This window comes from Microchirus variegatus (genome assembly GCF_963457635.1).
Source record: "Microchirus variegatus genome assembly, chromosome: 15".
Lineage (NCBI taxonomy): Eukaryota > Metazoa > Chordata > Actinopteri > Pleuronectiformes > Soleidae > Microchirus > Microchirus variegatus.
In genome coordinates, this window is record NC_139816.1 from 24,215,645 (window position 1) to 24,236,984 (window position 21,340).

The following is a 21,340-nucleotide window of genomic DNA, read 5'->3' on the forward strand; positions in this document are numbered from 1 at the left end:
CTGAAAAGATTATCCAAAGTTAGTGTATGTTTGACAAAGATCCAAATGTGTGTATGAAAAATCAGGATGTGTGAAACAGTTTGAGTATGTGTGAAACAGGTTGAGTGTGTGAGAATAAGAAAAAACAAAGTTAAGAAAAAGGAAGTTTAAAACCGAAGAAGATAGCCCATTGTAAGTGATATCACACCCATTCGAGGAATGGTAGGTAAAACCGGTAAAATAAAAAAAGCAGGTTAAAAAAAATTAAATAAAAATAAAAAAGTATAATAATGGGAAACTGTAACAGTTATAAATGTTGTGAACCTGACTAGGTTCAATTTAAAGGAGATGTGAAACGGATGAGCCAGAAAGTGTTAGATAATGTGAAAAATATGAAAAATTGGGAAAAGAAGTAGTTTGGTTGGTGGTTTTAGAGGAAAACTACTGCTAGAAGAATGCAAAGAATTGGTAGAAAAGATTGAGGCTAAGTCTAAGGGAATTGAGAAAAGACAGGAAGAAGAGATGCAGGATGTTTAAATTGAATTCTGTTTTTTTAACTCCAACTGAGATAAACAGGAGAATGACGCCTCTGGGTCTCCATCCCCCGTGCATCAGCACTCAACAACCACCACCTCCAGCCCAGGCCTCTGCGCCAATCTCTCCCCCTCCTTCTCACTCTGCACCTCCTCTCTCCGTTCCTGCACATACCGGAAGTGTCACAGGAAGTCCGAAAGAGAAAGGTCAGATAAGTGGTATGAAAAGTTGAAAAGTATGCTAATGCATTTTCTGATGTGTTTTTCCGAGACAACATCAATCGTGGAGGCAGGAGAGGAGGAGGAAGAGGGGGAGGATGAGGAGGATGGAGAATTGATGGAGATGAGAGCTTCTAAAATTGTGGCAAATTTGGACATTGGGCTCGACAATGCAAAGCTCAAAAGGGCAGAGGTCAAGGAGGCTGGGGGGGGAAGGAGAAAGGAAACCCAGATGAGTTGAGGATTCATCAGAATGACTTGACAATAAACAGGTTATGCACCTACACACACACACGTACACACCAGAACCTAGAAGATGAGGAAATTTTTTAGTGTTTTATTGTGCATGGTAATCATGTGCTTTTGGAGGTTTTTGGATGTTGAATAGACTGTTATAAAATGATGAAGTTGTTTGAGAAGCAAGGAAAAGTAAGTTGATTGAGGAAAGACTGTGGAAAGTAGTGAAAGTGGAAAGAATAAGTTAAAGTTGTAGTTGAGATTTGATTAAAATGTTGAATAAAATACATACAAATATAAAATATAGAAAACAACAGTAATAATAAATTAACACATTAATGTCACTAGAGTTAGGTCAGCTAAGGTTAACTAGATCTTGTGTTTTATATAGTGCTTTAGTTGGTTAATGGGAGGATTGTCTAGGATGAAGTGTCCCTGATCAAGACACTAAAGGCCACATTATACTTCTCCGACTGCGTATGCGTTATCCGTCTGCGTCACCACGGAGACGCCTCGAGCATTTATACTTCTGCGTCGTGGTGACGGACACTCGCTGCAATTTCCCGCCCGATCAGTAGGGGTCGCTGCGCAAGGTTGTTGTGCTTCTGGCTACGGTGAGCAATGGCGTCCGAGAAAGAAAGAGAGCGAAAGCCGTTTCTCACTTTTCTGTGTGACGGAACGCAGTTTTAAGATAATTTGAGGCGAAAAATTGGCCATTTAGGGTCTAAACATGTGCTGTGTGTGTTAAGATGTGCCGTATTTATAGTTCGGCAGCGGCGTTATCGGCGGGGATCAGCTCCGCCTCTGTCAGGACGCCCGGAGCGCACTGAGAGCCGGCACAGAGCAGCTTCGCTCAGCATGTCCTGAGGACCAATCGCAGCTCTTGCCGTCTCCGTAGTCCCTTGACGGAGTGACGGACACTTAAAAAATATTTCGTGCACCCGGAGACGACGCAGAGGCTCTTCGACAGTCTCTGCGTCGACGCAGAGTCTCTACGTATCCTACGCAGAGCACTTTACGCAGAAGTATAAATTGGGCTTAAGTCCTTAACGGCTATTGATAAGTGTGGTTTATGTAGAATGCGTGTCAAACTCAAGGAAAACAACAAATGGTCAAATTGTGGCTGAAGAATCACCTGTGCTTCAAAGTCTTTTTCTGAGGTTGCGTTTGCATTTTTAGTTATATTTATTCTGTCTTACAGTTACATCTGGCCCTATGAGGGCAACCAGTATGCTGATGTGGCCTACAGTGAAAATAAGTTTGACACCTCTGATATAGAGCATGAATGTGAATGAATGAATGAATGGGAGAATTCAAGCTGTTCAAGAGTGCTTTGAAAGGCCCAGTGGACAAATGGAAATAGTTTTTAAGATGAAGGTGTGAAAAGATTTTGTTTGATTTGCAAATGGCTTTGTCTCATTGTAGATAAGAGATGTGTGTTGGTGGATGTTGTTGATGTGATGTGAAAATGACTGAAGTGGTTACCAACTAACATCTGAAATATAAAATACAGTCACTATAGGGTTAAAATAATAATAATGAAGAATAAAAATGAATAATAATTAAAGTAATCTACAATTAGGCTAGGAGATAATAAAGGTCATGAGGAACGACATAGGACGCTATGTTGTTTTCTAATGAATCGCCAAGAGAGGAGAAATCGGGGACGCTCTTTTTCTTCTCAAAGCCTTGGGTGAACTCACACTGACCAAATAAATATCTTTTGATAATTTTGGACATTATTAAAGAACAATTACATACACTTGGTATAGGTACATTGGATGACTACCTGATTCAATCCGTGACTCCACTAACAGATCTGACTGACTTATAGGAAACTGACCTCTGCAGAAATAACTTTGAGTGTATGTGTCTCTGTAAATAATGTGAGGAGTGCATTGGAGAGTTTGAATAATTATACTGTTAAAACAGTATATCAATTGTTGGTGATGTAAGTTGATGTAAGTTTTTTGTAAATGTTATTTTAGTGATGTATAATGATGTAAGTGGCAATTGGGAAATCAATGAGCAGTGAGAATGGTTGTTTTTGTTGTGATTTGGAGCAGTGTACTTTTCACTGGCTTAGTGAGAAATGAAACTTGAAGACTCTCTGTGAAGTAGGAGTGGTTATCCATATGTTACTATATTATCATGTTTCTCTGACATTTGCTCACTCCCCCCGAGTGGTGTGAAATTTCACACTCTCAAAAACTTTGAAAGGAAAACAACAGGATTAAAGTCACTGTAAGTAAGCTACATATACAATTCAAATGTGGAGATATACTAATAAGATTTGGATATAGAAATTTAAAATTTTTAGCAGATTAACTAATGCCTGGTTTGAACAAAATTAGGTATTTAATTTAAACGTTTAAAGAAAAAAATCTAAATAATTTTTTTTTAGGTCTTTAAGGAACACACTGACTTCATGAAGGACCTCATAAAGATTACAAAGCACAGAATAACATATAAAGGTAAAATAACAAAAGTAAGGAGACTTAGAGTAAATCTGTGCAAGGGGGAGAACCATAATGGAAATACATATTGAAACAATAAAATTCAAATTTAACATTTTTGGAAAAATTAAATAAATGTAATGGAAGATTTGATAAATTATATATTTGTAATCTTTGTTGGTAGTTTAATACTCCACTGAGAATTCCATTACCAGATCAACAGTTTAAATTTTAGTTATGAATCGTGTAGTCATTAGGAAAAATAAAGTAATAACTGATAGTCTGTCATTGGATTGAAATAGCACCATTGGATAACCTAGAGAGAGAGAGCAGTTGGTAAAACAAATTGAGAAAGATGTTTTTGGAATTTGGAAAGAGTGGAAGTTTAAACTCCTAGCCAGGGAATTATGTATATTGAATGTTGGAAATTGAGGTGTGAGTATGGAAGTGAGTGGTTGGTTGTCATTACCGTTGATAATTTTAAAGTTAAGGTTTGGTTGATATAATTAATGCAACAGTGATTTAATAACAAAATAAAATGAAAAGTGTACTACCAAAACACTAAACTGATTATGTTTGGATAACTGCATGTTTAAATCACAGTACTAACACTGCATGGAATGCTAACAGGTGAACTTATGCTAACACAGCTGCAGAAAGGACTCACTGTTTGAAAGATTGCAATGTACTGAATATTAAATAACCCACATTAGATGACTGCCCTTCATAGGCTAGTCCATAGGTTTGCTTTACTTTCAGAAAAGATGGTGGAAGCTCAGCTTGAGACAAGGAAGTTGAGTGGCTGCGGCTGCTGTGAACCAGTGTACCCGAGGGGGGTGCAAAAGAAGGGGAAGAGCCAATGAGAGGAGGAGCTTGAACTGTGATGATAACATCATCAGCAGTTTAGTCTGAAGGAGCATGGCATTGTGTCATCTGAGCAAGTACAAGGAAGTGTACGACAAGATCAAGAGCAGAATTTGGTCTGAAAGTGATGCAAATATAGGGAAAATGTTGACTGTATGAAAGCAACAGCTCATACAGCAGAAAATGGACTGTGGGCCCTGAACGTCAGTAACAGGATTCACTGATTCAACATAGTCTGGACATTTCAGGAGACAACACGACTGAAGTTTTAACATTCAAATTTACCGGATGACATGTGTGAATGTTTGTAATTATGTTATGTGCAAAGGGAATGTTAGATTGTAAGGATGTTTTATGTTTTGTTTTGATGGAAACAATGTTTGATTTTTTAAATGATGCTTATTTTGTGGATGATTACTGTTTCTTGTAACATGGAGTACCTGTGTGTGGTTGCTGGGGCAGCGGAACCGTGAGAGAGTTTCCCTTTCTGAAAGGATAATGGATAAATAGAATGTTTTGAACTGCTCGAAAGGGTTTTCGCTCTCACACTCTACAAAATTTATGTTATAATTATGCTTAAAATCAGCATAAACAGGAGGGATATGTTACGGAAATGTTATATTGATATTGTATAAATGTAAAAGTATGACCTGTAGTGACCTAAGATCAAGGGACCATTTGCTATTTTGTTTTACAACAGTTGGAGACACAGGGGTTTGAGTCGTAAACACCCCATCTTCCTCTTTCCCAATGGGGGGTCTACCTGATTCCCTCTCTTCCCGTGGGAGGGAGGAAACCTTTTGTTCTACTCTGTCTGTGTGGGGGGGTCGTTGACACACCCACCAGACAGGTTAACTAGAGAGATTTTCCATTGGGCTGGCAGTCTTCTCAGGGTGACTGAATCTGCAAGTTGCCTTGGGATTGCTCTTTCTGTACAGAAATAAACTCTTGTTTGATTCCTGTGCTGGCTCCAACATCCATCTTTTACCAAATTATCCTGACACAAACTGAATGTTTTCTAAATACATTATTTACTATAGGGTTTCCATTACATGAATTGAAAATAAGAATTGAAAACAGGATCTTGCAGCATCACTAGGCCAAAACAACAACAAATAAAAGATACAAGTTAAATAACTAAACTAGTCTATAGTGAACACAGCCAAATAAACATCTTTAAATAAACATTTACCTGGGCATTACCTAAGCTAACGTTATGACGTGCTGTTCAAAACGTGTATCTGAAATGTAACAGGTTTCCTCCATCAGTAGAAAATTAAGTTTTACAGTTAAAAATTAATCTACAACAAAATAATATCTCTCTCTACTGTATAACCAAAGACTCTACATGCTTTATTAGCCCTAAAGTAATCTCTCTTTAACAAGTGTCAGTAATACAAAAATAAAATAAAAATTAGAATCTCTCTGAAATAATGATAGAAATAATGCGTATCCTGTATTAACCAACCAATAACACATTTATCCCGACTCTGGTTTTTTCTGGAGTGAAAATGAATATTCGAATGTGGAAAAACACATCCGCGGAGCTGCTGTCGTCTTTACGAGTGGGCGCGCACTGCATGTAAACGTTTCATTTATGTTAATATATTTGTTTCAATCACTGAATGAAGCCTGTCATATTTGGGACAAGAGTAGTGTCCAGATTTTTATCGGCTGCTTCTTACAGCTCAATAAACTACCCTCTGGAAAGAGCGACCAGAACAAGTATGGCGGACAACTCGAGTGTCTTTAAGAGGTTTTATTCTAAACACAATTCAATACACTACTTAATAGGTTGTAAACCGGCAAAGCATACAGGTTCTGATGATCAGTTACAGATGAAAACACACAAATAAGGGGTTGGTTATATATAAGAAGTGCCTTGGATGTTAAGGCTTTGATTGCGATCGCTTTGATGACGATCCCACTCTGATTCCGTACAGAATGCGCTGAATAACTGCTAGAAAGTTCTACAAGTAGGGACCTTACATTGCTTGCACAAAACTTGATAACTCAGCATTTGTTTGTTGTTTAATTAAACAAATATAGTATGCGCAGAGAGCCTTATTGGCACAGGGTGGGGGGCGGGGAGAAAAAGAGCGATTGAGAGCGAGTGAGGTCTGCGGTCTTGGCCATTAGTTCATTTAATTATTTTTGTCTAGGTAATATGTTGTGAACAAAACTGTATCAAATATAACCTAGCTTAGCTTAGGTACATATATTTCACCCTTTTCTCTCCCTCCATGTTGGACTGTTGTCTCAACATGTTTTGTGCCAAAATCACAGTTTATACAATAATTTAGATTAATATAGACATAAAACAACATGAAAACAAGGTCAGGGTTTCCCCTAGTGTATTATAAGCCTGGTGGGCCACCAGGCTTTACCTGCCCCCCCGCCAGGCTTAGGTTGCTTGTTTATTTATTTAAAATATTTTTTTTTTTTATACATCACGGCTTTTTCTATACCGGGGAACAAGAGCGCATGCACCCCCAAGTAATCAGCGCAGCGCACGCTTGTCCAGGTGCCGATTGAAACAAGTGCCACGCTATCAAGTGCGTCATTATTACGGTTACATCGTTCTTGTCAATAAAGATGTTTTATTTAGGGATGCACCGATAATTCGGCGGTCGAAACACAGCTACAACACGGTGGAACAGCACCTGTTAAATGCTGGAAAATCTCTGCGCAAAAGTGAAACTTGGCTGCGTGCGGCACAGTTTATGAACTCTCCGCGATGTTCACTTCGCACCAGAGAACATTCTCTCTCTTTGAGCAGTTAACAAAAGACATCAGCTCATCTATTATGATGCATCTGTTATTCCCTTAATTGCAGCGTTAAAGCGTCTTCTTTCACAAAGATTAAGACCACGGAGTGAAAACGATGAAAAGTGCGCTCTGCTCTTCAGAGTCTGTCACCATGTTTTACTTAGATCTGCTCGGATCACCTGCATCTCATCGCGACCGTACTCCATCCTCGTCATAAAGATCATTATTCTTATGTGGGGATAAAACACGTAGAGAAATGATAAAGTCTGCTTTGGAAGAGACCGCTTGGAGACGCGGGAGCGCAGAGCGAGGGACGGCGCAGGAGAGGGAGAAGGGAACAGCGCAGGGGCGGTGCGCAGAAATAAAAGGGCCGTTTGTCTGCACTAGATGAGGCAGATGAGGGGGCACTACCACTTTTATATTTATGTAGCTTTATTTGACTTTTAAATGTAACCATTGCATGGCTTGTTTTAAGATTCACTGGCTGATTACTTAATTAATATTTAACTTAAAGGTGAAATAAGTAGTTTATAGTGCCATCGAGAGGAGAGGCTGAAATTTACAATAAAGACCTGCTGCTCTGCTCACCCCCTCCCTTCCCTGAGCACTACGGTATCCGCAGCTGGTCAAATGTCGTCCTCGTTGTCGTTCTCCGTGTCAGCAGATGAGGTTCGTGAGGTGAGGGAGAGGGCGAGCTACCATGGCCGTAGCAGACGAAGCGGAGAGAGTGGAGGCGGGACTTCCGCTACAAGTAAAGAGACGCTTGTTTTGTTCTCTCGCGTTTGTCCTTACCGGCTCCGGTAGAAACATGGCGTCTCGCTGCTAACAGTGGCTATGCAGCCGCGGCCCGCGACCATGTTATTTTACATGACTTTTTGAAACACTACGAAAATTAAACAAAAACTATTATACAGTGAATAGACAATGCAGGAGCACATAATATGTATAAAAAAGTGGATTTTGGGTTATATAAACCCATAAATACTACACATTGTCCCTTTAAGTGAAAAAAAATTATATTATTTATTTAATTTCAAGAGTCTCTTTTTGTAAGACTCTATAGTTGGTGTTTAAGTATTGTTAATAAATGTCTTACAATAACACTTTCAAAAAAACAAAAAACAAAAAACATAACATTTCCAGTGCTTTTAATATATATATTTTTTTTTTTTACAAAAACGCTGTGGGCCGCCGGTGGGCCCGAGAGATACCACCGGGCTTAGCCGGTTTTCTGGGGGAAACCCTGAAGGTTTAAAAAAACAACAAGAAAAAATTCTGAAGGTGTTCTGTGTATTTTGCCGTGGCGGTGTGCCACAATCAATTACATGTAGAGGAAACCCTGCAGTGTGTGGGTACCTGTGTGTGTGTGTCTTGCACACAGGGTGTGTCCCCTATACATAGTGCGTGCATGTGGGCAACTGTGTAGTGCTGGGCAGTATGACCAAAAATATATATCACGGTATTTTTCAAAATTCGAACGGTTTTACGGTATATGACTGTAATTTTTTTTCCATGCATAATCAGGTGTTCACAGCATTTTCTAGTGGTTGAGAATAGAATTACTGCAATAGATTAACTTAGGAGGGTCTGTCATGAATACTGTAGAATATCTCACTAGTACAGGTTCCCATGGCCCCAGAAAATTATGCCGTATACAAAGAAGAGCTACTCATGATTCTAATGAAGTGAGGAATCGGAATGCAAAGACAATTGCAGTCAAAATACAGACGTCAATAACAGGACAAACTAAGGCTGGCTTTACACGGCAACGCTCTCGGGTGAAACCGACAAAATATTTTATCACATGTGCCTTTCGTTTAGACGGCGACGGCGTTTTTGGGGCTTAAGAACGCAAAAAAATGAACCCACCCTCCAGAGTGGAAATCTTAAAAACGCTCAGCTGTCGCGTTCCCGTCTAAAGGGTTGAAAACGCAAAGTGTTTTCTGAGCTGCTCACGCTGGCTCGACGCTGAAGTTGGTTCCACATTCGACGCTGAAGTTTGCACCACATTCGCCACCTGAGGCGAATGTGGTGCAAACTTCAGCGTCGTCACGCTGGCTATCCTCCTGTACGCGTTGATGTCAGAACAAACATGTCGGATTCGATCCATCTGTACGACAGTCAAGTTGCCTTAGCTGCTCTGATACCTTTCCAGGAGTCATTTCAGCAATTACGCCGAGTTAATGTTGTGGTTTTTGACTGTAGGCGACTCAGCGCTACTAGAGAGAAGTAGAAGGACGTTTCAGCGCATGCACGCGCTCCTGGTGTTATTGTATGACAGTGCTTCACAGTGCCACCTAGCCACCTGGCATGCATACTATATCAAACTTCACACACTTTTGCGTCACCGTGTGCATGCAGATTTCCACCCAAAGACGCTCGTCTAAGCGCGAAATAAAAAGTGGGAACGCAACGCCACTTTTGCGGTTTGTGTTCAGATTGTTGTCGTGTAAAGCCAGCCTGAAACAACGAGACTAGGGATGCACTGACCTACTTTTTTCACTTCTGATCCGATCCCTGAATTTGGATATCTGCCAATACCGATACTATTCCGATATGGATGCCCTGTTTGCTTTAATATTATTATCATCATTGTTGAAGGCTTTAATAAGCTCCTTTATACAGGCAAGTATGATATGTACGACTTTTGCAACGTTTACAGCAGGGATTAAAATTAACACCGTCCCGTCGTCCCGGGGACGTCATTAATTGTCATCGGGACGATCAATATTCTCTCTCGGGGCGACCACGGGATGAAAGAGAATTTTGACTGACTAAATTTTTCTGTTTAAGTTTTTAACACTTTCTGTGAACCAGAACGGATTCGCGGTCGGTGTGAAATACTTATGTGAAAGGGTAAATGGCTGCGCGCTCATGTTTGTGTTGTTCAGTGAGACGCAGAAACTGCTCCTCTCTCACTGTGCGCCGCTCGAGCCGCATTTCATTTCATTAATGTTGACATGTTTGTTTCAATCACTGAATGAAGCCCCAACAGGCTTAGAGTTGCTTGTTTATTTATTTAAAATAGATTATATTTTAAATAGAATAGAATAGCAGGTTTTCTGGGGGAAACTCTGTAAATCAGTATGCACAGAGAGAGAGAGAGAGAGCGAGAGAGATCTGCGCTCTTGGTCATTAGTTAATTTACTTATTTTTGTGTAGGTAATATGTTGTGAAATATGTTTAAACTTAAATAAACTACATCTACAAGTAGTTTTGTCTGGCTGTATTAGTTCGTCCTGTTATTGACGTCATGCTGTCATCACCTGACAGTCTGGCTGATTTAAAGCCCCCAGATGCAGCGGATGCAGCACACACCAGATGCGCGCGTCATTGATATCATGAGCAAATACAGATATTCGAATATTTGTGTTTTTTCAAACGTCATTTTTGAGTAATTTTGACAGCCCTAAACAGCCTCATGCAAATCTCAATGCATGGCCCTTCTCATGACGACTACAACACACTAAATGCAGTCACTAAATGGTGGAGTAGTGGCAGAAGGTCCGGTAGACCACAGTTCTGTGACTGAGCGTGTTGGTTGTCATTTACAACACGACAAATCTAGTCTGGAAATTACTATTAATATTATAATCAACATAATGTTTTGTGTTTTTATTATATTATCAGTAAGTAACAACTCAAAATGTAAAAAAAGATTTTCGGTACGATTCAGGACGATTCGGGACGGTTCAAAATGTTTTTCGGGACGTTTCCGGGACGGTGGTGAAAAAAGTTAGTTTTAATCCCTGGTTTACAGCGACTTTACAGACCCCTGGCGATTTTCTTATTTATTTTTACAATTCTGTTGCACAGAGTGAGATCCAGCTAACTTTATTTACTGTGGGCGTAGAGTCTCTCACATGCATGCACACATGCGGAGGAGTGTGACTTTCGTTGTTTTAATGCTGCTGTCAGTACTATTCTCCTCAGCGAGCAGGTGTTATAAAACGGTGACGATTGTGATTACGTCGGCTGAAGAGAGCAGGTTGCGGAGCTGAACTTCCTGGTTAACTCCTGGTCAATCATGCTCGCCTGCTAGCTGGCTGTAAACTGTGGAATGGATTTCCTGAACGGAGTCGTGCATCATTACTCCGCGTCTCATTCAGAGACCTCAGTTCAGGAAACCCATTCCACTTTTTGCAGCCAGCTAGCAGAGCAGTCAGGGAATCAGTTGTGGAAACATTTCAGCAGACACACACACAGACGGATCGGATCGTAAATCTCTACGTCAATTACATCTGTATCAGAACCCGATACCGATACTGGATCGGATCGGCCCCATCCCTAAACGAGACATAACTACCTGTATAGTTTACCCAAGTGTAAACTTATTTCACAACATATTACCTACACAAAAATAAGTAAATGAACTAATGACCAAGGCTTCACGCTCTCTGCGCACACTGGTTTAGATAAACAACATGCAAATGATGAGTGCTGATCTAAAGTTTTGTGCAAACAATTTAAGGTCCCGACTCTTGTTCCAAATATGACAGGATTCATTCAGTGATTGAAACAAATATGTTACCATAACACTACCTGTGTGTCTTGTACACAGTGTGTGTGTGTGTCTACCTGTGTGTCTTGTACACAGTGTGTGTGTGCGTGTCTACCTGTGTGTCTTGTACACAGTGTGTGTGTGTGTGTTTCTACCTGTGTGTCTTGTGTGTCTTGTACACAGTGTGTGTGTGTGTGTGTGTGTGTGTGTGTGTGTGTGTGTGTGTGTGTGTGTGTGTGTGTGTGTCTACCTGTGTGTCTTGTACACAGTGTGTGTCTCTGGCTCCAGTCTTGACAAGCTCCTGCAGCAGCAGCACAGGGGAAGTGATAACTCCGCCCACAGCCTGTCTCCTGGCAACGCAGTGACGCCCCGAGGCGATGGCAGAAGACACACACCTGCACAGGTGAGAGGGGGCACTCTGTTTGTGAGGCTGTATTGATCCTGGCTGTGTGTGTATGTGTATTGATTGATCACATGTTACAGAAACTGACCTGTGTGCTTCCTGAATCAATGGCTTTGTCAACGTAGAGCAGTGATTGGCCCTCACCTCGACACACCCCCTCTGACCAGGCTGCACACTGCAGGTGAGCACAGCACTGACCTGCATGAACGCACAGGTAAAAAGTGAGACACACACACATGCACACACAGTCAGGTAAAAGGTGTCACACACACAGGTCGATGAGAAGTGGGAGGTGACTTCCTGTACCTGTAGGGTCAAACAGTGATTGGACGTTGATATCATGTGGGAGACCGATGAGACCAAGCTGCTCCAGGAACTCTGAAGAAGATCCTGAAACATGGAGACACAGCAGATCAGGACACAGACTCCGCCTCCAATTAAAACTATGAATTAGGGCTGGGCGATATGTCCTAAAAATAAAATCAGACTTTTTCACAAAAAACTCAATTTACAATTGTTTCCCCTACTTTATAAAGAAAACAATAAGTACACATGACAGAGACAGCTCAAAATAATTTTAGCTTTTATTTTATCAAAAACCCCCATTTTCTTCCTGGAATTAAAGTGCCAGCTGCATGGTTAGACTGGACCACATCCGTCGTTGCAGAATAAAACGACACCTCATCCAGCTTTCTGCTGATTTTCTCACGAGCACTGTTGTACAGATGGGGCAAACCAGTTTCAAATCACTGAAGATACTAGTCCTTCTTTGGGAACAAAATTCTCGCACTCGTTTGCAGTAGCCATGTCGCTGCATGTGCATCTGTGTGCATGCCCAGATGAGGAACAAGGGAGGGGGAGGTCCCGACGGCAAAAGGTGCGCCGTAGTAAGAGGAAAAAATATCTTTCTTTTTTTTTAATTGTCCGGAACAAAAAAAATTAATCGTTATATCGCCCAGGTCTACTATGAATGAATGAATACTCACCACACTGCTCTGGACTGTTGCACCTACACACACACACACACATACCAGGTGTTTAATAAACATGTGAATGTTTGACCTTTGTTTTGAAAGGGTACAGACAGGAAGTGATGTGACTCACGAGGACGGGGCCTGGCTGCCGTGGTAGCAGTGGTCGTGGCAGTCACTGTCACGGTCGGAGGAGGCGCGGCGGTTCAGGATATGGAGGGGGATGTAGCCGGGCGTCGGCCCAAACACCACCAGGCGACCCTGGCCCAGTGGAGGGTCATCACCACGGTAACAGAAGGCACACTGCTTCAGACTGAGGGGTGAGAACAACAAACGGTTATGGTGTTTAATCCATCTTTTATCTCTCTCTTTCAAACAAAGGCACCCTCTCTCTTTCTCTCACCGTTTTAGGGCGTGGCCCAGGCTTGGCGTGGGCGAGCCCCCAGGATCATCAGACAGAGTCCTGTGGAACAGCGGGGACACAGGTTCCTCGTCCTCCAGTTGGGGACATGGGGAGACAGGAAAACTGCAGCAGGGACTAAGAGCAGGACTCTGGTCCATGGGACTGGCCACCACCTCAGGGGGAGTGGAGCTGTAGTTCTGAGTGGGCGTGTCCTCTTCCTCCTCTTCCTCCTCTTCCTCCTCTTCCTCCTCTTCCTCCTCCTCCACAGGGTCAGGAGTTGGTCTGGGGTCTGAGGCAGGGCTTTGAACTGGACTGTGGTCCAGAGGGGAGGTGGGATGCTGGGGTTTGTCACCTAGAGCAGGACTGGTTCTATTGTCCACCTCAGTATTGTGAACTGGTTCTGGACCAGACTCTGGGACTGTGAGGTCAGGGAGAGGTGGCTCAAGGTCAGCTTCAAGCTTAGACTGTGAACTGTCCTGGCTGGGTGCTGATTCTGGTTCAGGATCAGGTTCTGGGTTTGTGGTAGACTTCCTTCTGGATGTGGATCGTCGGCGTCCTGTGGTCTTCTCCTTCACCTCCTTCAGATCTGTGGATCACAGACATCAAACCACAATAATCATGAGAACATCAGAGGACACTCAGCCTCCTACTGACAACACAAATCTTACAACAACCATGATGTCACTTCCTGTTTGATCAAACACTTCCTGGAATAAATCACACACCTGTCTTGTGTGGAGGTTTCTTCTCCATGGTGTCCATGCTCTCTTCATCTTCAACCTGGGCTCGTCCTCGACTACGCCCCCTGTTCGCACACACAGAAGGGAAGTTAGCTTAGCATTACAGCCAGCAGTGTAACTAGCTCAACTTTAGCTTTAGGAAACTGGTCAAACTTACTTCTTCTTTGATTTGGGAGCTGGAGGAGGAGGAGGGGGAGGAGAAGGAGGCAGGGAAGAGCGACCACCATCTCTCCGTGGTCGCCCTCGAGAGCGCCTCTCGCTGGCTAGGCTTGTCGCCGCAGCTTTGGCCAGCTGAGCACTGCGTCCAGCCCGAGTGACAGGAGGGGGCGGTCCTCTGTCCCGAGGTTCCTGGGACTGAGCCTCAGACGGCATTCTGAATAAAAACATGAGGAGGCAGGTCAGGTTTGGGCTCAGGGTTACCAATTGTTAGGGCATTTGTAGACCAATGGTTCAATTGTTAGGGCATTTGTAGATCAATACCGTAAAAAAAAATTGAATCTCACAGTATTAATAATTGGCTGATCAATAATCTCTGATCATCATCATCATAAACATTGATGTCATCATTACGACATTCTGAACGAGATACACACTGGTCAACATAACCAGGACTATTTCAAGACTAAACACTGGTCAACATAATCAGGGCTAGTTCAAGACTCAACAACGGTCAACATAACCTGGACTAGTTCAAGACTCAACACTGATCAACATGACAACATAACCAAGACTGGTCAGATCCTAAATCTTGACAGGACAACATAACCAGGATTAGTTAAAGGTTGCACAGGGCTGTATCAATATATAAATAAAAACAAGTCTTCCTTTACATGTCTACCTAAATGTCAACATCTTCAACAGAAATTGATCAGCATTTTATTACTTTATGATACAAACAACTAGTCAATTCATCGAGTTAACAATTCTGTTATCGTTACTGGACAGAGCTGTATTAACCAATTCTGACCGAAAGTAACCGACAGGCACTTTCCTATACTCACTAATGCCGACTTGTACTCACTCGTGCTGACCTATAATAACAAATACTGACATTTAGTAACATATACTGACCTGTGCTCACTAGTACTGAACTATAATACCTTGTATTCATCAGGTTGACTTGTGCTAGTAAATATAACGTTAGCATTGATAACTGTGTTGATCACACGTCACGTGCTTCATTAACTATCAGAATAACATATGACTAATAATGAGCAGATGGATCGATGATGATGATCAGATGATCCAAACACTGTAACGAGATCTAACTGTGGTTAACCTAGGTTAACCCTGACGTTAACTAACTCACCAACCACCCGAACCTTTAACATGCTAACACCTGCAGCTGATGTGAATGAAGCTGTTAGCCGTTAGCTTACCCGGACCGCCCAGTCTCTGTTAGCATTAGCGTTAGCAGGTAAGCTAGTAGCAGCGAAAACTAGCGCATCCCAGCGGCGCGTGCGTATCTTCTCCACCGCGGTGACGCTAACCGAGCGGCGTCCGGTTAGCGGCGGCAGCGGAGGACACGAGAACACCGTGAAAAGCTGCTCAGGTGTGGACAGGAGACACAAACATGTCCTTACTGATTTGATGCGATTCTCTTTTTCCTCTCCAGCTTTCCACACAAGTTAAAGCGACGCGTTCACAAGCGGCAGCGCGGCCTTTCACAGGTCCGCCATGTTGAGAGCGCGCGACCGAACATTCCCGAACATCGTACAACCAAAAATAAACACGATTTTCATCCGAAAAGTGGAGAAAAATTAAAGTTGAAGCGGTCGCTCCGTCATGGAGGCCATGTTTGGGAGCGACCGAAGCACCGCCTGTCAGCGCCAGCAGGAGAAGTAGGTCCCGCTCAGCGTATCGCAGCGGGACCGCTCACCGGGCTCGGTTCATCGGTTACACCGTGATGACCGTTCACAGGGCGTCGCTGTGTACGTGTCTGCGTCACATTCCGCTCTTTTGTTAGTGTTGTGTTAAAAACTGTGTCTGACCCCGCGGAGGGATCATGAAGGCTGCTCTGGTGAAGCGGTCTGTGTCATCAGACCTGAAGACCCTGACTGGATCTATGATACGGTGGCCCCGAGGTGCAAAACACAAACGCAAATCAAAAAAGACAAACGCAAATCACAAATCACAAAACACAAACGCAAATAAAAAAAAAAAAACGCAAATCACAAATCACAAAACACAAATGCAAATCAAAACAGACAAACGCAAATCAAAAAAGACAAACGCAAAACAAAGACAAATCACAAAACATAAATGCAAATCAAAAAACACAAATGCAAATAATAAACGCAAAACCAAAAACACAAACGTAAATCGAAAAACACAAACACAAAAGCAGAAAACGAAAACATTCCCTTAAAACGAAAAAAGGTATCTGACCAGGGTCATCACTCGTGTTTTTAACAATCATAGTTAGTATGCTTGGTGCATGTTATTTTGCGTAATGTGTTGTAGTACTTCCGGTTCAAGGTCACTGTTGAATATGGGGCTGTTTTCGGTCAAGGACATGCTGAAGATGATGGGAACCGTTGTCTGTCACATATGCAGGCTGACAGACATCTTAAACTCCTGCTACCAAAATGGATAAGAGGTTTAAGCTACATGCTTCCTCATACATATACTACAACAAATGCGGTGAAATCAGTTTCAGGCTGGATATTCAACAGCCTTTTGCTCCCGAACCAGTGGCACCCTCCTCTGTCTCTCCCCATGTGGTCTGTAAACGAGACCATGGTCGTCAAGAGGGTCGGACTTTGAACAAGCCGCGATCGTGCACTTATCTCTGGGGAGAGAAGCAGGAGGGTGCCGCTGGATCTGGAGCGAATGTTTGTGATTTTGTGATTTGCGTTTCGCACCTCTGGGCCACCGTACTTTTAGGACCTGGACTGGATCTATGAGGATCCGGACTGCTACTTAACAGTGTCCAAAAGCAGCTTCATCAAAAAACAAAGTTTTATTTTCATAATAAAGACAAAAAAATAAAAAATATCAAACAATAAATCTTAACTTTTATTATTAACTGAACATGAGAACCTGAAAGAGACAACCAGGAACAACATCCTCCATCACCATGACAACTTAAGGACATGAATAACCTCATGTTCTGCTTTCACACTCATGAAGGTTCTTTACATTTTAACACGTGTAGTTAGAACAACACCAGCAAACATGAAGAAAAAGATATTATGGAGACATCATAGACTTAAACAGATGTAGGTGTCATCATGAACTATTTCTGTAACACTTACGAGAACATTCTAAACCTGCAGAACCGTGGACTCTCTGATCCAGTACAAACCTCCAGAACACATGAAAAAAGCAGGTAATTCAGTCTCAGGATAGGGAAATATAGAAGAAAACCTCCTGAGATTTATAAAACAAAACAACAATCACAGTTCAGGTGAAGTCCACTCCTCCATCTGTCACATGGAAGGAGCTGGTTCTGTGAGCCTTTGTCCCAGAGGAGGAGGAGTGGACAGTGAAAATCTGCTTCTGCTCTCTGCTGCCTCCTGCTGTACTGGCCATGTTGTTTGCAGCCCCCTGTCGGGAGCACAGCAGCCGGTGGGTCACCAGACGTTGCCAGGAGCGACAGAGGTACGGGCGGTCAGAGTCTGAGGAGGGTCCACTGTGAATCCTCCTGATGGCATGGCAGGTGGCAAAGACAGTGATTCTGTAATCCCTGTGAAGAGGAGCCACAGGTCAGACAATTACAGCGACAACATTCAACAGATCTGTGGTTGGTTCAGTTCCACCATCTAAACAAACTGTCCTGTTAAACTTCTAAAAGTCCTGAGACCATAACCTTCAGTGTCAACCAGACATGTCTCAGTAACCACTGGTTCATCCACAAACCTACCCCAAAACTACAGTAAGAACAACATACCGGACCTACAGGACCAGAAGTCATCAGTGAACTTCTAGAACCTGCTCACCGAGAAGACCCACATAATGGAACCCTCATGATCTAATGGATCACTAGTTCTCACTAAAGAACGTCTTCTCTCCCCAAGTGACGACTTTAATCTCCTCAGTTCCTTCCAAAACCACAGACAGAACCTCCAGAACTTCTCTGTCTAGAAACACCTGGAGTCTTCTTCTCCTAAAGAAACACAAGAAGCACCTCATGAACCACTGGAACCTGCTAATGGATTGAAGGATTGAAGGTCACCTGAGCAGTCGTGCCAGAAGCTCAGAACACTTGCTGAGCTTCTCTTCTTGCTTAGAAAAGCTGCCCCCCCCCTCACAGCGATCCAGCCAATAGAAAGTGGAGATGCTGTCAATAAGGAGGAGAGCGAGGCCTGGTCGTGACGAGAAGGAGTTCTCCAGGAAGTGGAGGGTGAGGAGGAGCTGGGAGGAGGAGGAGCAGTGGACGACCAGTAGACGAGACAGACACGAACGCAGCACCTCCTCATCTGAACCAGCAGAGGGCGAGCTTTTGCAGAGACCTGGACACACACACACACACACACACACACACAAATACAAGCTGTAGATGTAACTAGAATGCATTTCCGGGGAAACTACAGCAAACTGCTTGCTCGGGTGCATTTCACTAATGCAAGCAGCTTGTAACAGCCGTTTCTCGATTTACAGACACATAGAACATATTTGTATACCATAATATCACAGTAATTGTAATGATTTAACCGTATTTAGATGTGAAATGTAACAACAGTGCCACCTAGTGTATAAATGCATTAACATTAAAAGTGTGAGATTAACCTCTGTTTTCGCTGCTGACAGGTTCAACATGTAATCTCAAATGTTGCCCAACAGGAAATAATGTCTATGGATATATAAATATGCCTGTTTTACCCAGTGGATGCAAAGCAACTAAATAATGTTTGCACGGGTAATAGTAAGTTATAGCTTCAGTGAAATGGCCGCTGCCTACCCAGAATGCATTGCTAGTCTTTAAACACTGCAAAGCAACACAATAATACATAATCTTCCGTAAATATATTCATTTGTGTGCTTTTATAGATGTAAACATTGGAATATTACTCTCCAATCAACTTTTGTACTATCATCACACAATGAAACAAGATAGATTTCAACACCATGACTGTGAAATGCATTGAATTTGCTGGGTATATATAACACATGGTTCCAAATCACAATCACCTGTCAGCCTATACAACCCCATGGCATAGTCTCGATAATGTGTGACAAGGCAGAGCTACAGCAAATAGTTAGATAGTGTAGGGACAGTGATGAAGGTGTACAATTACCTTATTTTTTTTCATGTAAATGAATGTGTGAAATATCCAAAAGGTTTAAATGGTTGTTTTTTTTTCCAGATCTTGTGCTTCGTCATATTGGAATCTTGAGTTCATGTACAAAGTTTGGTTTCGATACATGAAAGTGTTCCGAATATATGAGCTAACTTCCTGTTTGGCAGCTACACTGCTGATTTCGTCTGGCTGTGACGGGCAAATGCTTCCGAAAATCAAAAATCCCTCTGGTAACTTCTGTGAGGCTTGGTCCAAGGATCATGTACGTCAAGTTTCGTGAAGATCGGACAAAATGTGTTACTTGTGAAAGTTTAGTTTCGCTTTCTATTCAATCCAATATGGCGGAGGAACGACAAGGGTCAGTAACAAGGGTCAGTATCTTCAATTTCCACACTACCCTGGTTCCGGCCGGACGTTCCAGGGTTGGACCGGTGAAGAGATCTCAAAAGGTCTAGGAGCAGGAGCTGAGCAAAAATCTGGCTGACAGGAATAAGAAAACTCTCTAATTACACCCTGATTATTTGTTTGATGAAGAAGAGGAGCTTGTCCTGAGGGGGCACTGGATCAGTGTGTGTGTGTATATGTGTGTATACCTGCAGACAGCCTGCTGTCTATGATGCTGACCAGTCGAAACATGTCCAGACTATAGTCTGTGTCCACAAACATGACGTCCACCTCCAGTCCACCGGCGCACTTTGGCAGGACACATCGACAGAGGAGGTGATAGAGCAGCTCTGTCTTACCTGACACACACAAACATTACAGAAGAGCACCACACACACACATTACAGAAGGGCACCACACATACACACACACACACACACACACACACACACACACATTACAGAGAGCACCACAGACACACACATATTACAGAGAGCCACACACACACACATTACAGAGAGCACCAGACACACACATTACAGAGACACACAGACACACATATTACGGAGAGCACCACTCTCACACACTCTCTCACATGCACACACACTCTCCCACAACCGCACTCTCTCTGACAAACTCTCTCTCTCTCTCAAACACACACATTTACACACACTCTCTCACTCTCTCACACAGACACACTCACCTGTCCTCTCTGGACCGTACACTTCCACGACTTCACCTGTAAACACAAACTATGTCAGCCATGACTCTGTTCCCATGACGACAACATTGTTATTCTTTGTCACAATCACATAAACTTTTAGCTGACAGGAAGTGGGTGTGGTCAGTCACCATAGGCTGGTCCACCGTCATCAGGAAAAAGACGAGGTTCGATGTCTGTGAGACAACGACGATCTTCTGTCCGAGCGAACACCTGCTGACACATTTTAGCATAACATTATGGTCAGCTTCACTGTTAGCATTAGTGTTAGCTTCACCATTAGCATTACTGTCAGCTTCATTGTTAGCTTTACTGTCTGTAACAATGTTAGCATTACTGTCAACATAAGTATTAGCATTACTGTCAGCTTCATTGTTGTCAGTAACATGGTTATCATTACTGCCAGTAACATTGTTAGCTTCACTTTTAACATTACTGTCAGTAACATTGTTAGCATTACTGTCAGCTACCCTGTTAGCATTATTGTCAGTAAAATTGTTAGCATCACTGTCAGTATCATTGTTAGCACTACTGTCAGTAACATTGTTAGCACTACTGTAGTAACATTGTTAGCACTACTGTCAGTAACATTGTTAGCACTACTGTCAGTAACATCGTTAGCACTACTGTCAGTAACATTGTTCGCATTAGTGTTAGCTTCATTGTTAGCTCTGCAGCTGGTGATTCACTTCATCAGGTCTTTTACTTTGAAATAGTGCAGCAGTTTTTTCAGGCTTTTATATTGAAAGACATTGAAAACTCGTCAGAAACTTTAATAAATAAAAAGAGGTCAAACATCAACAATAATGTTCACATTATTTATCAAATGTAACGTTGACATGCTCACTCATTCACCTGAGCGCCGCTTTCACTCATTCTTTTCCGTCTCTTCTTATGTTGATCTCACTTCACTTCCC

At 42.5% G+C, this 21,340-nt stretch overlaps 2 protein-coding genes across 2 annotated transcripts in view; both read right to left on the reverse strand.

Annotated features, from left to right (window-relative positions):
* Positions 1 to 15,872, reverse strand: part of LOC310937535 (histone-lysine N-methyltransferase 2C-like) — a 60,385-nt gene extending 44,513 nt beyond the window's left edge. The window contains 9 exon segments of the mRNA XM_083901818.1: positions 11,809 to 11,953; positions 12,050 to 12,159; positions 12,268 to 12,351; positions 12,948 to 12,970; positions 13,066 to 13,245; positions 13,336 to 13,910; positions 14,059 to 14,140; positions 14,233 to 14,448; positions 15,659 to 15,872. Of these exon segments, the coding sequence (XP_083757944.1) occupies positions 11,809 to 11,953; positions 12,050 to 12,159; positions 12,268 to 12,351; positions 12,948 to 12,970; positions 13,066 to 13,245; positions 13,336 to 13,910; positions 14,059 to 14,140; positions 14,233 to 14,447 (1,414 nt within the window). The 5' untranslated portion in view covers position 14,448; positions 15,659 to 15,872.
* A 1,559-nt stretch (positions 15,873 to 17,431) lies between these two features.
* Positions 17,432 to 21,340, reverse strand: xrcc2 (X-ray repair complementing defective repair in Chinese hamster cells 2). The gene is made up of 6 exons (XM_083901695.1): positions 21,279 to 21,340; positions 20,555 to 20,636; positions 20,406 to 20,441; positions 19,912 to 20,061; positions 18,253 to 18,529; positions 17,432 to 17,763 (listed from the first exon to the last, which is right to left on the reverse strand). Exons 1-6 carry the CDS (start codon positions 21,297 to 21,299, stop codon positions 17,481 to 17,483), a joined length of 849 nt encoding a protein of 282 aa, XP_083757821.1. The 5' UTR covers positions 21,300 to 21,340; the 3' UTR covers positions 17,432 to 17,480.

Excerpts from the sequence above, each read along its gene's own strand:
- xrcc2 (XM_083901695.1), bottom strand. The coding sequence starts at position 21,299 with ATGAGTGAAAGCGGCGCTCAG. Across the intron at positions 20,442-20,554 it reads TGACGGTGGACCAGCCTATG|GTGAAGTCGTGGAAGTGTAC; the intron begins GTGACTGACCAC and ends TTGTGTTTACAG. Across the intron at positions 17,764-18,252 it reads CTTCTGGCACGACTGCTCAG|GGATTACAGAATCACTGTCT; the intron begins GTGACCTTCAAT and ends TCCTCTTCACAG.